Source organism: Grampus griseus, assembly GCF_964374135.1.
Source record: "Grampus griseus genome assembly, chromosome: 10".
NCBI lineage: Eukaryota > Metazoa > Chordata > Mammalia > Artiodactyla > Delphinidae > Grampus > Grampus griseus.
Window position 1 is genome coordinate 89,855,462 of NC_139004.1, and position 17,004 is coordinate 89,872,465.

At 35.1% G+C, this 17,004-nt stretch overlaps 1 protein-coding gene across 4 annotated transcripts in view; it reads left to right on the top strand.

Annotated features, from left to right (window-relative positions):
• Nucleotides 1–14,324, top strand: part of CNTN6 (contactin 6) — a gene marked incomplete at both ends in the record, with an annotated part of 231,904 nt that extends 217,580 nt beyond the window's left edge. For all 4 annotated transcript variants that reach the window (XM_082664009.1, XM_082664010.1, XM_082664012.1 and 1 more), the window contains 6 exons: nt 802–1,036; nt 1,148–1,263; nt 2,853–3,039; nt 12,333–12,445; nt 13,199–13,367; nt 14,224–14,324. In XM_082664009.1, the coding sequence (XP_082520135.1) occupies nt 802–1,036; nt 1,148–1,263; nt 2,853–3,039; nt 12,333–12,445; nt 13,199–13,367; nt 14,224–14,324 (921 nt within the window). The remainder of the gene's footprint in view (nt 1–801; nt 1,037–1,147; nt 1,264–2,852; nt 3,040–12,332; nt 12,446–13,198; nt 13,368–14,223) is intronic.
• Nucleotides 14,325–17,004: the final 2,680 nt, after the last annotated feature.

A 17,004-nucleotide genomic window follows, 5' to 3' on the forward strand; every position in this document is an offset into this window, starting at 1 on the left:
TAACTTCTATCATTTTTAACATAACTTTCTTATAAACAGCTGGAATATTTGTCTAAATTCAAGGACTAATTCATTTTCACTTCTTTATGTGATTATAATGTTATAATTATTTCTAATGGGGAACTTGTATCTATTTTTGTTTTGTAATTTTAATAAATTTAAGTTTTAAATGACTCAAAGAATTTTGTCTCTGGGACTTAGCAAACTTTTTGTTGTTTGTTTTTTAATATTAAGAAAAGTTCACACTGATACTACGACTAATGAAGATGTATGTTTCAAAAATATATATATATTAGACGGTCCCTTATATGTTTGTGTTTGAGTAATAGTCTATATGTTTTAAAGCAAATATTATTACACATTGATTATATCACCTGTATTTTATAAAAATTTGTTGAAAATGTGAAAGGAAAACATGGCTAGCCTTGAAATAGTTAACAAGTTAATTTTGTGCTGAGTTTAAAATTTTATATCAAAATTATGTTTTAGCTTATAAAATCTTACAATCTTATAAACCATTTTATTATTACAATTTAGGAATAATCAGGAAGGATATATAAACATGTAAAACCTGTTTTACATTTCCATTTAAATTTCTCATTTATTTATCTGAGTATCTTAAGTTGGGATCATTTTTCTAATTGGCATTCCAAATAGAAGTATTTTTTTTTCAATACTTCATTAAACAGGGTAAATATCCATGCTATCTCTACAAAAGATATGCCAAACAATCAATAAACATAACAATAGCGGTACAATACATTTTTCTAAATACTCAGTGATTGATCACTTCTGCCCAAGTCAATTCCAGAAGAACTACAGAATGGAGAGGAATTTGGATACATCATTATGCTGCGGCCAGTTGGCTCAACAACATGGACCAAGGAAAGAGTACCATTTGTAGAATCGTCAAGGTTTGTTTATAGAAATGAAAGCATCACCCCCCTCTCTCCCTTTGAAGTCAAAGTGGGTGTATATAATAAGAAAGGAGAAGGAGCTCTGAGTACCACGTCCATTGTCTACTCTGGAGAAGATGGTAAGTTGTGGTCAGCACTGGAATGCTCCACCTTGAGACTGTATGTATATTTTGCATTTGTTTTCATGAACAACTCTGCTGAAGATGGTTGTGTCTTTCTCTGGATGGTAGAACCTCAATTGGCCCCAAGGGGAACTTCTGTTCAAAGTTTTTCTGCTTCGGAAATGGAGGTTTCATGGAATGCTATTGCCTGGAACAGAAACACTGGAAGAGTTCTGGGCTATGAGGTAATCCACATTAATTTCAGTTTCTACTATGAATATGCCAGCTAGCAATAGCTCTGTTCAACAGTCCTGTACTACTAACCTAGTTCTTAGTATATGGTAGTATATGTCTAAAGCTATAGAGAGGAACTAATGGAGGGGACCTTTCGGGTGATCTTAAGCAAGCAAAGTAACAAATGGTAGCATTTAAAGAGTAATCAGGTGATTATCTTATTTAATTATCCAAACTGCAGTCATGTTTTTTTGTTTTTTGTGGTACGCGGGCCTCTCACTGTTCTGGCCTCTCCCGTTGCGGAGCACAGGCTCCGGACGCGCAGGCTCAGCGGCCATGGCTCATGGGCCCAGCCGCTCCGCGGCATGTGGGATCCTCCCGGACCGGGGCACAAACCCCTATCCCCTGCATCGGCAGGCGGACTCTCAACCACTGCGCCACCAGGGAAGCCCAGTCATGTTTGTTTTTTGGGGAGAAGTAAACATTTAATCTTCAGTGATCTTAAACCATAGAAGAGTCTCACTGGGAAACCTGCTCTAAGAACTGGAGCATAACTTGCAAAAAGTTAGTCATCTCGGAAAAGGCAGTTAAGCGATAAGAAAAAGCCTAAATTCTCCTAATCTGTCATTTATAGTCTATCTAGAATGAGGCCAATCACTTTGAATTTATGGGCCTTCATTCTCACAAAGTTAAGGGATGAGACTTATTAATCACTTATTGTTCCTTTGACTTGTAAATCTAATGATTCACAAAATGAGTTACAAGATTTACTTTATTTTGGAGTTAGAATAAAACTATGATTTTGCCTTGTACTGTTCTTTTTATTTTTTTCTTTTTATCTGAACCCTCTTGTCCAAACAGAAAGTTCTACTCATACGGTAACAGATAGATGCCTCTGCCACTCCAATCCTAGAATGCCTTACCTCTTATCTGCACTCTATTTATTTCTCAAAGTTCATCTCTAGTCTCCCCTGCTCTTTGAACCCTTCTCTGATCACTCCCTGATACTACGTTTCTTCAAATTCTTTTAGCATTTATTTCCATATCACTTTTTTGGGATGCATGCTCTGCTTTCTTTTTACATATGTACTCTAATATCTTAACTAGATTATAAGAGGTTCAAAGGCAGACACTATGCTTTAATCTCTCTTGTCTTTTCCAATATGCCTAAAACAGTGCTAATGCACAGGAAGGCCTCAGGATAAGCTGAATTATTAATTCATCTATGATTTAAAAAACTCTCCAGGAAATGTCAATAGTAAAACATAATGTAAGTCTTTGATTGATAGTATGAATCTTGTTTTTTTCTGACTTATTGTATACCGTTTGTTAAAGCTGTCAACCTTTAGATATTTCATGAAATATTTTATTGTGGTAATCTAAAAAAACCTAGGTTCTCTAATTTCCATTGTGAATTTGTATTCTTTTTTTTTATTTTTCCCTATAAATTTTGGACTTTGATTATTTTGTTATTATTGTATAACCATTTTAATTGGAAAATATTCTCTCATTTATGCGCCTGACTTCTTCCCATATGCCACTGTGGTTGACAGTTGTTAGGGAACAATAAAATTTTTTGTTCTTTGTTTTTAATGATCAGGTTTTATACTGGACAGATGACTCCAAAGAATCCGTGATTGGTAAAATTAGGGTCAGTGGAAATGTCACAACCAAAAACATCACAGGGCTGAAAGCTAACACCGTCTACTTTGCTTCCGTGAGAGCTTACAACACTGCTGGGACAGGGCCCTCAAGCCCCCCAGCCAATGGAACCACCAAGAAGTCTCGTAAGTATATATCACATTGCAGGGACCAAGATTCACCTACAGTTAGAAACATTCCTTTGCTCAATTTCCATTTCATTCTTACCACCTCATCATTTTACTGATCACTTTATTTAGTCAAGTGGGTTTGCCCCTTAAATCTGGATAACTGTTGAAACTTTCTAGTAACAAAATCAAAATGAACTGTTCTGATCTTTTTGGAATTGCAAAAGAGAAAATATTTTCAGTATAAATGAAAGACAGAGAATATAATGGCTCCAATGCCCTCTTCCAACTTGAGTTCATAACCTGACCTCCCATCCTTGGACTGTTAAGTGGTTACATAATCTTTCAGTCTCAAGATCCTCATCTGTAAAATGAAGGGAAAATAGTACCTATTTTCTCACTGGGTTTTGTTCAAGATTAAAAGAGATAATTAATAGAAAGTGTCCAGTACATACTTTAGTAAGTGCTTAGTCAATGATTTTTTTTGTTTGTTTTTGTTGGTTTGGTTTACCATTTGAGCCTTGATGTGATCCTTGCACTGTCAGATATCTAGATCTTTCCTTCTATGATATTTTATCACTGCAAATTACTTGGTAGCCCCTGAAATCCAAGAATTAACTCTTGTGCTTCTTTTTATCTCCCTTAACAATAAGCTAAATATCTTTTACACAGATAGGACCTACTAAATAAAGGATGAAGAGTTGATTGTTGCTGCATTTGTCCTGTGAGTGAGTCTGGTATTGCATAAATATTCCATAATATGAAGCAAAGTAGTAAATAGCAAACTGATCAGATGTGACTTAGTAAGAGCTGCAATTTGTAATTTTTTATAATTGCATAATATTTACATATTTCTTGTATATTGTAGATGAACATAAATTGTGTTAACAGGCTTTTTAAAACACATTCTTTGGTCTCTAAATCCCAATGAAAAAGAGTAACAAATATAGTTGCTGAATTCTGAGAATGACTAAGACATGAATTCACTGCTACTAACCGACAGGAAAAAATAGAGCTTGCCTTTAAATACTGCATTCGTTTTTCCCTGTGTATTGGGAAAGAATAGGTGGTTTAAAAAAGTTTGAAAATCAAGTGATACAAAGTTTTTTTTTCCATATACATATTTTTCATGTCCAAAAAGAACTTGGGAATCATCTCAGTTAATAGGTCTTTGATTACAGACCGCATTATCCACTTGTGTTCATATCACCAGCCAGTAGCCAGAGATTTGTGTTCTAATTCTGGGTACGTCAGTGACTCATGACCTGACACAGGATAAGACATTCCATTTTTCTGCTTTAATTTTCTTAACTATCAAATGGAAATTTTCTCTGCCCTCACTATTTTCTCAAATTATCAATGAGGCACAAACGAGGTTCTGATTATAGGAGCACATTGGAAAATACAAAGTACTGTGGAACTGCTAAGCAGGAAACAAACAGATGAACAAAAACTCTCTAGTACCAGTTCATTTTAAGGGAAGAGTACGTGTGGATCAACAACTCTTAAACCAGCTCTCCTTCAATCCCCTAGTTTGATAAAGACGTTATGAGTGATCTTCTAGAACTGACTAGCTAGAGATGTGGTTCTATTCCTCTTCCTGTTTTACTCCATTTTGACCAAGTTGATGAAGTCATTGCCATATACCTGTATGAACGATTTGCTTCCATGGTCCTTCTGGAGTCTAGCCTCTTTCAGTTAATCTGAAAATCTGATTGAAATCTCCAATCAATCAGTGGTTTTAAATTTGCCCAGACATTTCCTTCTAGCTGATTGAGAGATGCCAAACTCACAGAAACTCTTGTGTGTAATTTAGTTTCTATCTCAGGCAAAATCAAGGGTGATTAGAAATGCGTAAAGATAGTATCAAAAAAACCTCACAGATCTGACAGATCTGTGACAAACTGACAGACATTTTAGTGTAGTTGTTGACGTAACACTCAAGCCGACTCATATTACATGCGATTCCATTAACCAGTTTAAGGTGGGCTGAGACCTGAACAATAAACTTAATTATCAAAAAGATATAGAGCTATAGATATATACATGATATACATAGGAGACCATGTATATACATCTATATATACACACACACATATACAGTTGTTCTTCAGTAGCCTAGGGGGATTGGTTCCAGGAGCATCCACAGATGCCCAAGTACCTTATGTAAAATGGCACAGGGTTTGCATATAACCTACATACATCCTCCGTATAATTTAAATCATCTCTAGATTACTTATTATACCTAAAACAATAAATGTTATGTAACTAGTTGCAAATACAATGTAAATAGTATGTAAATAGTTGTTAGCAAATTCAAGTTTTGCTTTTTGGAACTTTCTGGAATTTCTTTCAAATATTTTCAATCCTAACTTGGTCGAATCTGCCAATGTGGAACCCAGAGATATGCAGATACAGAGGGCCACCTGTAAAAACATACATACGTACATATATACATATAACCTTAAAAATAATTTCTTTCCTTTAACTTGAATTTGTTTGATTGTAAATGCAACCTAAATTAAATTAACCTAAATTGTCCATGTGATAGTTTGTGCTAACCTACTCTATGTGTTTAGGCAGAAAACTTGTTTTAGACACAGGTTTGCTCAGTTGACCCACTTGGTCCTACAAATGGGCTTGACTGAAATTTGGATTAAATGCCAAGAACATTGTTAGTGGTTTGTCTGAGTGTTCACGTGAGATCAGCCTTATCAAAAAGTAGGAGACATATCCTTTGAAAACACTTTAATTAACAGGGAGTAATTTTATCAAGATACAGTGCTAGAATATATCTGCTGAGAGAAGAGCGACATGAGAGTCAAAGTATAAAGTGAAGTTTAGTGTTTCTTTAGCATCTGCCTTCTTTTTTGATTCAATCAAACACACAAAAACCCTTGTAAATCCTAATCTCTTTCATGAAAACCTTGTTTCAACATTTCTTAAATTTGGCTTTCACCAGCCTGTGTGCATCAGCATTTTTATAAAAATATCCAACAAGGACTTGAGAATAAGGTTCTACAAGACTCTATCTCGTATTTGGATACCAATAAAACCTCTAATTTTATTCTTTCAACATTTTTTATCACTAACATTATGAAAATAGAATAGAAACTACTTTAGTCTCCTATTGTTGCTATTCAAATTAGCACAACTTAGTGGTTGAAAACAATATAAATTTGTTTTCATACACTTCTAGAGGTCAAAAGTCAGAAATGAGTTCCACTGGCTGGAAAACAAGATATGGGTAAGGGCTGTGTTCCTTTTGGAAACTCTAGAAGAGCATTTGTTTCCGTGCATTTTCTGTCCTTTAGAGAGCCTTCTCTCCTTGGCTTGTGGCCCCTGCCTCTATCTTCAATGCCAGCCTCATGGTATCCTCAAGTCTTCCTCTGACTCTGACTTCCTCTTCTATCTTCACATATCCTCTGACTCTGGCTCTCTTGCCTCCTTTTTTCCTTCATCAGCATCCTTGTAATTACATTGAACCCACCCGGAGAATCCAGGATTATTTATCCACGTCAAGATCCTTAACATAATCACATGTGCAACAAGTAACATATCCACAGGTTTTGGGGATTAGAATCTGGACATGTTTGGGAGGCCCTTATTCTGCCTATGACAGTTACAAAATACTGAGCACTCATGTCCCAAGCCCAGCGTTAATATTCTACATACTTATCTCAATTATTACAACACATCAAGGAGTATGTTATTTTAATTCCTAGATACAAGAAAACAGATGCTTAAAAAGGTTCTGCTGTGGCATCTTTTGGACTGGCATACTATGAACATGGACTTTCTGAATCTCTGGATCCCATGGACATTGTACTAGTTTGCAATCTTCATCTCTAACCATCTAAATAGTCTCTCTCCCTCCAGACTCTCAAATCTTCAGTCCAGACCTCAAACTGGCTTGAGATTTTTATCCCTAAAATGGAATCGTACTCTCTTCTAATTCCAAAATTTCACTGTCTCCTCTATTCCAGAGAACAAAGAGTAGAGAAAGGTGTACAAGATCTGTCACAGTCTGTCCCCAAATTTCTTTTCATCCCATTCCTCATCTAGCCCTCGCAGCACCAGACTTACTGATCTTCTAAAGTTTAACATTCACTTATCTAATTTCACGCATTCTCCCAGTTTGTAGTGGTCCCACCGTGCTTATAAACAGACAAATATCTTTGCTACTGATCTATAAATTTCCCCTTTAATATATTTGCATTTTACTGGGTGATTCTATAACTTTGGACCATTGTGAAATATTATTGGAAATAGCTAGAAAAGAATTTCAGAGTGAAATAAATTTGGGTATGAATCCCAGCCCAGCCATGAACTGTGTGGTAAGTCTAATTACTTAATAACTCAGAACCCATTTTCTCAACTGAAAAACAGAGATGACTGTACTTTCCTCTAGAGTTTGCTCTGAGAACTAAAGGATATAATATATACCAAGGTGACCCAGAGGCAGCCATATAGTGAGAGCTTAATGTGTAGTAGCATATATTATTATATTTCTTCTTTAGAGGTGATTTCACTTTCTTTGCATTTCTTAAAGTAGGAAAGCCCATCTACTTTCTACTTTCTTTCTTTTCATAAATTTGTTGCAGAAATTTTCTTCAAGGGTGATGGAAGGACAGGCAAAGCAAAGATGAGAAATGGCTTTAATGAAACATTGAAGATAGCTCTGATTCTAAGTGCTATCCCTGGATCTAACTTTGATTTTCCATGTCCTTGAGATGACACCAACATTACCTCTGAATAGTGGTGACAGCAAAAAATTCTGCATCCATCACACGTTCATACTGTCACTGTCTAGATTTTCCATTTGATATTTGATCATCCATTGTAAATTCTGAGAAAGCAGAGCTCACATTTACCAAAATCTCTGCCTATTCTGATTGGGTACGCTAAATAGAAAACAGAGCCTTTTTTTTTTGAAACATGATGAATTAGTTAATCACTCAAGAAAACAGTGCCTGCCATGAGCCATGCACAGGGTTAGGTGCCTAAAGGAGATTAAAACAGGAACAATACCTGCCTTCGGGCTATTGCTATTTTAGTGGGGAGGCAACTTAAAACAAGAAAAAAAATGAAATGAAATAATCAAAAATTATGAAAAGTAATATGAAGAAAATAAGAGGCTGAGATATACATAAGGAGCACCTATATGGGGAAGGCTATATATTTTGATATGACATAAAAGATAAAAAGGAGCTAGTGGACAAAGAGACCTCCAAACAGAAGGAACAGCATATGCAAAGCTTCTGAAGTCTTTGTTATTATTGTTGCTGGTGATGTTGATAGCCTTACAGGTTTTTTTAAAGTAAATATCAGTGGTTTAACATTAAGTATTGTAGCTTACTAAAAATTGTATCTTTCCAAAAGAAAACTGAGTAGCACTGCAAGTACAAGTATATTGTGATCCACACAGACTTCGCTTAAATGGAATTTAGATTTACAACCAAAGGGAGAAAAATATTTACATCAACTACAAGAGGAAAAAGCACTGCTTATGTAGACAGAAGTATTCAGAGCCAGTAACAGAAAGTGTTTGCAAATTTTGGTTCAATTTGGCCCCTGATGTCGACTGACTAGCACTCTGTACTGGATTTTTCTTGCTGTAAATAATGCAATCAATCCATATTTAGACATAAAGGAAGCATTAAGCTTTTATTTCATCTTGCACTTATGTTCTTTCTCTCTTTCCCAAATGTCAACCCCATGCTGTTACTTAGAAGTGTAACATAAGAAGTTGTTTTTGAATTGAATTCACAGTGTGAACTACAGTGGAATATAAATGCCATCTACAGAAAAATTGATCACAGGGAAGCCATTAGAGCTGCAGAGGGCTAGTTTAATGTTGCTCTCTCATTTGATTAATAGAAAACTATTTAGTCTTTGGAAATTGCCTGCAAAATTCTTTCAGTAAACTAGAAAAGTGCTTGTTTGTTGAGTAGGTACTTGGTACTTGTACCAAGTAGGTACAAACATCCATGGCATGTTGTTTTACATTACCCACATGACAGTGTTTTGTTTTTCCTAGGTAATAAAAATTTCAATTTCATCATAGATATTTGCAATCCAGTTTAAGCAAATACATCAAATTCATGAAACCAGGGCTGTTAAAGGTGTTCATAATAAGATGATGGCCTTTTGAAGCACATTTTAGAAACTTAAAAAAAAAAATACTGGACACAAGGCATTGGCATTGGAGTCACACTCATGGACAAAAATAAGAAAAGCTATAGACTATGAGAACTTCCCAGATAATTAGCTGAGACTTCACCACTTTATCTGCCTTTCAAAAAGCACATAAAGAACCCAAGTAAGAGCAAAATTATTAAGGGAAAATCTTGAGTATACCCTAATTATATTTAAGAAGTGAATCTTTTGCAAACTTCAGAATTCTGTTATTAGTAGCAAACTTCATTGAACACAACGGAAAAACTGATTATGTCATAATGCCACAGTGAAGAACTGCTACTCCCACAAAGAGAATTAACAGTTACTGAGCTATTTAGTTTGCACCACTAACCAAGATAGGAATATTTCCTATTTTATTTCATGGAAGCTAAAACTCTCATAACTAAAATATTTTAGTCTCATTCCAAAGATTGGAAAACCAGGCCTCTTGGAAGAGACTGGATACAGATTCAGGTCTCTCTGACTTCAAAGCCCAACACCTCCCAGATAGCATGAGAGGTAAAGCATTCCAAATAATCCACACAATTGGCCATTCATACCGTGAGTTCATTCTTGACAGAATGTTTCTCATTTTATGTCCATGGAAAGCCTTACTTCTGTTTTGGTAGATGCGGAAATAAATGCAAATGTTCCAGTATCAGAGACACAATCACTACCACATAGTTAGTAGAAGTCAGTTCTTCTCTCTCTCAGTCTGGCACTTCATCAATGGAGTCATAGTGTTAAAAGTAGTACTTTTTATCTAAACATGCAAACAAACAGAAAGGGCACAGCAATAGATGAAACCTTCAGAATTCATCACTGCCAGTGACATCAAAGGACTGAATTTATATTTTTGCTGTATTGATTGTATGATATTGTTAATGTTAGCACTTTGTTTTAAAGAACAAAGTAAAAGAAATGAGTCACAGGAGTATATTAGATATTAAAACTGGTATCTTGTGAGAATTTTTATATTATCTCTTTTATAGCTGAGAAAAAGATTAGAAAAGGCACTTTGGGATAAGTTGAGGGAAAACAGTTACAAAACTATAATCATTGCCATCAGTCCTTCAGAAATAAACGTACTGACAATCGTTCACTGAGTTCTTACCAAGCGCAAAACTCTCAGTCTTTTTATTATGATTGGGTTTATATTGCCAAGAAATGTACTAAGACATGGTTGATCCAATTGGCATGTGCATCTTATAAATTCACATGGATTGTTATAGGTTTGGCCATGTCAATTGGCCTTGATTATAGGACAGCATAATGAATGGACTGGCCACACTGTGTCACCTATGGATCTTCCCACAGCCCAGTACATAATTAATATGACCCAAGAAAATCACACAGGACCCCAAGTAGTTTTTCTTTAGCCATCTATTACACAGTCATTTATTCAACATATATGAAATATATGCCTCCTCCTACATGCCAAGCACCATGCTAGATGATGGAATACAGAGTTGAACAAGGCATATGTCCTCAGTAAATTTAAATAAACACAGAGCATGAATAGCTATAATTCAATGTGATAAGTTCATAATAAAATATGAACTGAGTCCCATGAGAGCATAGGGGAAACATTTATCTCTCCACTACATCCCAAATGAGGTGTAAGTGACTGGGTGAATGATATCCCAGGGGATTGGAGAAGGCAAGTAGATGTATCATAATGCAATGTTGGACACCCTGTGATTCTTCCAGTAGCACATAAGACATTAAATAGCAATTGAGTCAAAACTCCAAAAGAAATCATTTCTATTTCCATCAGTGTTATAATGAGTTAAATATTATGCTCATTCAACCTCACAAATTCAAATAAGATGCCAAAAACATCTTGCTGGGTAGTTTTATCTTTGCCTCTGCTATCCAGCTGAATTATTTTTAATGTCTCCAGTTTCTTAAATCTCAAAAATAATCATGTGGACTCAAATCTTTGAGAAGCAGTATGCTATCATGGAGAAAAACTAGATTAAAAATCAAGAGACCAGGATTCTGACTGGGATCAGCCACTCATTAGTTGCATGCTTTTAAAGACGTAGATTTCCAACCTGGACTCTAGTTTGCCGGCATGTAAAATTTTTCAGTTGGACAAGATCCATTCATTTAGAAGGCTGATTCTAAATATGTCTTCCCTTACTTCCCACTACGTTTCTCCCAGAAAACATTAATTTCAGGGAACTAAAAGCACAGTTTGGATTTAGAGTAGACACCTTTTGGGATGATCATCCAGTTTGTAATTTTTCCTCTTCAGGGTTCCTACCAGCTCTATCTATATTAAGTGCCATGTATCTTTCTCACTGTCTAGCCACAATTGATTGGGCTAAGATAGAATATGGCCAAATTAAGCCAATCATCAGCTTTTACTTGGAAATTCTAGCTTGGACTATCTCTGAACAGAGGAAATTTCAAACCTCAGGTGTAGGTGAGCAGTCATGATTTCTGCCACACTCACTGAGAAGAACAAAGAGATGGTCTATGGCAAGATGAGCATGCAGCAAAAACTACTGTGAGAGGTACAGAGAGGAACTTCTTGGCTTTTGGACATTTTTTGTCCCTTCTAAGGCTCTGCTGCATTCTGCCAGGAATTCTAAGAGAGTCCACTATATCCTTTACAGTATATTCCTAATATTTTGTTTTAAAACACCTTGAGTTGGTTGTATTACTTACAGTGAAAGTCCTAACTAGTACATGATTATTAAGTAAAGGACTACTAGGAATTAATACCTTTGTGTTGATATATGTAAAAAGTTTGCCGCCTGAGTTTGTCTAAGATGCTTATTGATTGATGGACAAATTAAACACTAGATAAAGGAGCCCTCCCTCTATTCATATATAGTAAAGTAAACAAATTCAACAGCAGTGATTAATAAATTAATACTGGACATCCAGCACGCCATTATTAATTCATAAGTTTGTCACAGAGATATTTCCAAATGACCGGAATTTGAATGAATTTGCTTACTCTGATTAGAATTAATATGATATTTCAAAAGACACTGAAAACATTTTAGCTCCTTCTATGCTAATTATCCACGATTTATTTTCCCTTTTCATGTCAATGGGTCATATAGTAACCATGAGCTAATTTAAATTCATTTGGATCTTTGATTATCTTTTTAAAGCTCCAAGCCAACCACCAGCTAACATCGCCTGGAAGCTGACAAACTCTAAATTATGCCTAAACTGGGAGCATGTAAAAACCATGGAAAATGAGTCTGAAGTATTGGGCTACAAGGTGAGTATTCTGTTTTTCTTTTAACCATATCAATTAACTTACTAAGGAACGAGAAATGTCAGAACCAAATAAGAAACAAATTTTATGCCCATGGAAATATAGGAATCTTTTTTTTCCAATGTTCTGAAAATACTTGGCATTGCTGCTTTTAAATTCTTCATGGAAAATTTTATATTGTGCGGTCAGAATGTGTCATGGAGCATTAAGAAATAAAACTTTATAGTATGCAACATTCTTTTTTCAAGTGACCCCCCTTGCCATCAAAAAATGATGGTGTATTTAGATAGTAACTGTGAGATGAGTATGAGGTCAAAAAGTATATTCAAATAGAATTTCTAGAACTTAGGCTACAGTAGGATATCATCTTTTAACAACATAAAAGGACTCCAACAAGAGTATAGTCAAAAACCCAGAGCAAACCATTTCCATCAGTGGTAATGAACATCCTCTCCTGGCAAATGCATATAGTATTCAGACAACTGAAATGGGTCCAAACTAACCAGTAACTTTTCACGGCAAGCTCCAAAGATAATGGCCTCAAGCTATTTAATTAATAGAGATAAATCTATTCTCATTTCAGAAGCACTGGCAAAAAAGTAAATCTTTCTCTTAACAACTAAATTTAAAGAAAAGGCACAGACCAGATATTTCCATCCAAGGATTACAGCATGTATAATGCTCGCAGTGTTATAGTGTTCCATAAGAGTTTCTGAACCTTAGATATCATTTAACTTGATTCACCATTTTATTCAGATTCTGTACCGGCAAAACAGACAGAGTAAAACTCATATTTTGGAAACAAACAACACATCTGCTGAGCTTCTGGTTCCATTTGAAGAGGACTACTTGATTGAAATAAGAACAGTTAGTGATGGTGGGGATGGAAGCAGCAGTGAGGAAATTAGGATTCCAAAAATGTCAAGTAAGTTGAATTACCATTCCTGTTGTAGATTTTGAATCCAGACAGATGCCAGCATGAAATCTGGGCTCTGTGAATCTTTCCAATTCTTGTTTAAATGTTGGGTGAAAAAATAAAAGGTCTACGGTTTCACTTTTCAATTGTGAGCAAGAGGTGATGAGTCAACTTTCTTTAATCCCTCAGATTTACACATGCTTATAAATCACAAACAGTTTTATATTTCCTCATTTTGAATCTAAAAAAAAACAAACCCTCACAACTGTGTGTCATTGGTATATGTTTCATTCTACTGGCACAAAAACGAGAAAGTTTTTCCATGGCTACTTACTTGGAGGCTTCTGAGAGCAAGGATAGCAAATATGAAGCACATGTACATAACACCTCTCTTCCCATTTTCATGGCGGACATCACTAATCGATTACAACATTCATACAGAGCTGGGTCAGTACTTTCAAATCCTCTCAATATGATGTCCTAAGCAGGTATCACCAATCGGTCATATTTAGCATGTAATAATAATTTATTATTTCTTCTTTAGAAGAATCACTCACGTATCTACCTGAAGCTGTGACTGAGTATAAGTCATCAGCCGCCACGTTAGCCAATACTACTCTGCCCTGTAGTCAGACTTGCCCAATTTTAGGCATTTTTCTTTCTTATTTTTATATTTAAAACAGATATCCTAGGACAGAGGGTTAAATACACTTCCTAAAATTAAATCCAATATAAGTGAAACAAGTGTACTAAAATGTGCTATTAAAAGAGAAATAACAGTATGCATTTTAGTTCATGAAGAATTAATCTAACAAGTAATTTTACTTTTTCTCAAGACATTTTGTTTCACTTTTATATTTTGCAGGTCTGAGTTCCAGAGGAGTTTCAGTCATAGAACCTAGCATCCATTTCCTGTCAATTGTCATCATGATTTTTTACTGTTTTGCTATTCAGGCTCTTATATGATGAAGAAAACAATAAATCTTTGAGTTTTTTTGATAGCAAATCATTCTGTAAATAAGCTCTCCAGCCCCTGTTACAAGATACATTCTTAAAACTGACTTGTTAGGAAAGAAAAAATGTATATTATGAAAATCTTGTAAATATCTATGGTACATTAATAAAACAATTTTAAACACTTTGGAATTTTAAAGTCCACACATGATTACACACATTCAGAAGGTGCCAAATTAATGCATGGAGTTGTCACTACTGTGGCTTTTAAGTAACTTAAACGAAGAGTATAAATAACTCTCTTGATGACGATGGTCAATATGAAAGAAACTGTAGTTTCCATAGCTAAGATGTCCATTTACTATATGCTCCAGGCAATTTAATTCAGTAAATTAAAATTTCACCCTAGTTGGAAATAAAGTAAAATCATTTGTTTATCCTTGGGGTTCTTTAAAAATGTAAGCTATTGTAAAGCATGCTGTGTTTTATCTCTGAATCAAATTGGGACAAGAAATATTTGTACCCAGTAATATATTCATGTACTTGATGTTCTTCTCAACTCATTTTTCTATCAGTTCGGTAATAAAAATGGCAAAAAAAGAAAGAAGAAAAAGAAAAGAAAAAGAAAAAAAGATTCTTATATTTCCATGGGCATAAAATTTCTGGCAAAGAAAAAGAAAAGAAGGGAAAAAGGAACCAGCAAAAACATCTAATGAATCTTGTATACAGTAAGCAATTTCTTACAGCAAAGTTTAATTTTAAAATCAATTCTGAATTCTCCCAAGGAAGAGGTTGCATGAACAATTCTCAGGTAATTATTACAAAGTGTTAGCAATGTGTGTGGTGTTTATTTTTGTATTATAAATAAATCTGGGAATGGAATTACTTTACAAAGTGTTTTTGACATTTTGGTCAAAAAATATATATATATTTTTGCCAATCTTCTCTGCAACTATTAAAAATAATTCTATACCATCCAAGGCTTAGAAAGATTTTTGTGGGTTGACTCTTCTCTATGATGTACCTGATAAAGTCAGCAGTCTCACTTCTTGGGATTGCACAGTCTGGACAAAGCAGTCTGGGAAGAGGAAAGGTTAATGAGGGAGCCCATGCCCTTCTAAGTAATCATCTATCCTTCACAAACAGCCTTGAGGGGTTTGTCCTGCTGTCAGCCTGCTCTAGCTCCCAGCTAATCATGTTTGATGTCCTGCGAAGCTGGGAGTGAGGAATGGTCACACTAGTATTGCCTTCTTAACATGGCACAACCTCTTAATTAAATTATGCTGAAAATATTTGAACTCTCCTCCCAACTCTCAAATCACACAATCCTCAAAACTGGATTCTGTCATTTTCACTTCTAAAATATTTTAGAGCTGTTTAAAATACTCGACGTAGTCAACAGCAGATGGACAATGACTTTCCATAGTTCAGAACTTGCTCCTTGCTGAAGAGTGTGTCAAGCACGCAGTACAAATCAATGACCCTTATTATCCCTGCACATTAAGATCTGACTGTACTTTGATGGAGCAAAATAAACAAACAACAGAAAATACTGTTTGGCACACTCACATTAACAGCTGCCCGAACAACACATATTTGTATTGATCAGATATACCAGTGTTGGCACATGGTCTTAATGGTTTCCTCAAATTGGTAAGAGACAAGATTTGTGTCCTGGTTCCCAAAATGGAGATTGAGCATGAAATACACTATGAGATTTTTGTTTTTGCGATTAAGAGAATTAGATACATAGTCATTTGAGTAAGAATCCAAAAGCTAAGCCAGTTCTTTTCAACAACACATTTATTTGCAGGTGTGTTTTAATTCATAATTACTGGAGTATTAAATGTCTGTATTATTCAATATCTAATATATTATTTATATTTTCACCCATCCATGCTAAATTTTTCAGAATATAATTTGGCATTAATATTAAAAAGTGTGAGATTTGACTCTCAATTGATTTGAATCTCTACTCTTAGTGAGGACTTGGGCACATCTTTTAACGTCCCCATGTCACTTTTATGAGGATTAAAGGACATAATGTACACAAGTATTGAGCACGTTGCAAGCAACACTGTAAGCTGTCAACAGAGCAGCTGTCATCTACTGCTATGAACTAAACACCTAATGAAATAAGTTACTTAAGTGTTCAATAGAATATGAAAACATATTCAACCTGTATTTATATCAAATTCCAAAACAGCTTCAAGAAAAATGAGTAGTCCACCTACTCAACACTAAATGGCACTAAAGAATGGAACCAATCGTGGTTCCACCAATGCATTTCAGGAAAATATTCTTTGTGATGTATACACTCCTTTGACATTTAGGAAGGATTGCCAGTGAATCCCTTTATTGATTGAGTATACTGCTGTTATACACTGTTATGAACATGATAACTCATTTCCATACTTCTTACAGGAAAAGGAAAAAAAAAGTGATTGTACCTGGAAATTGCCAGAAAATGAAAGTGAATAAGAGTTAGGACACTTGACACAGGGGAAATATAACACTATAAAGCTATGGGCTGCCCAGATAATGTTAATTTCAAATTCAACTCCATTTTCTCTCTTCTCTTACTATTCACATTGTAATCCTTCCAGGTCAGTGTCCCTTTTCTGACTATACACCAGAAGGTGGCTTATAGAAGGGCACGCCTGCTCTCTATAACTAACAGCAAATGCAAGCA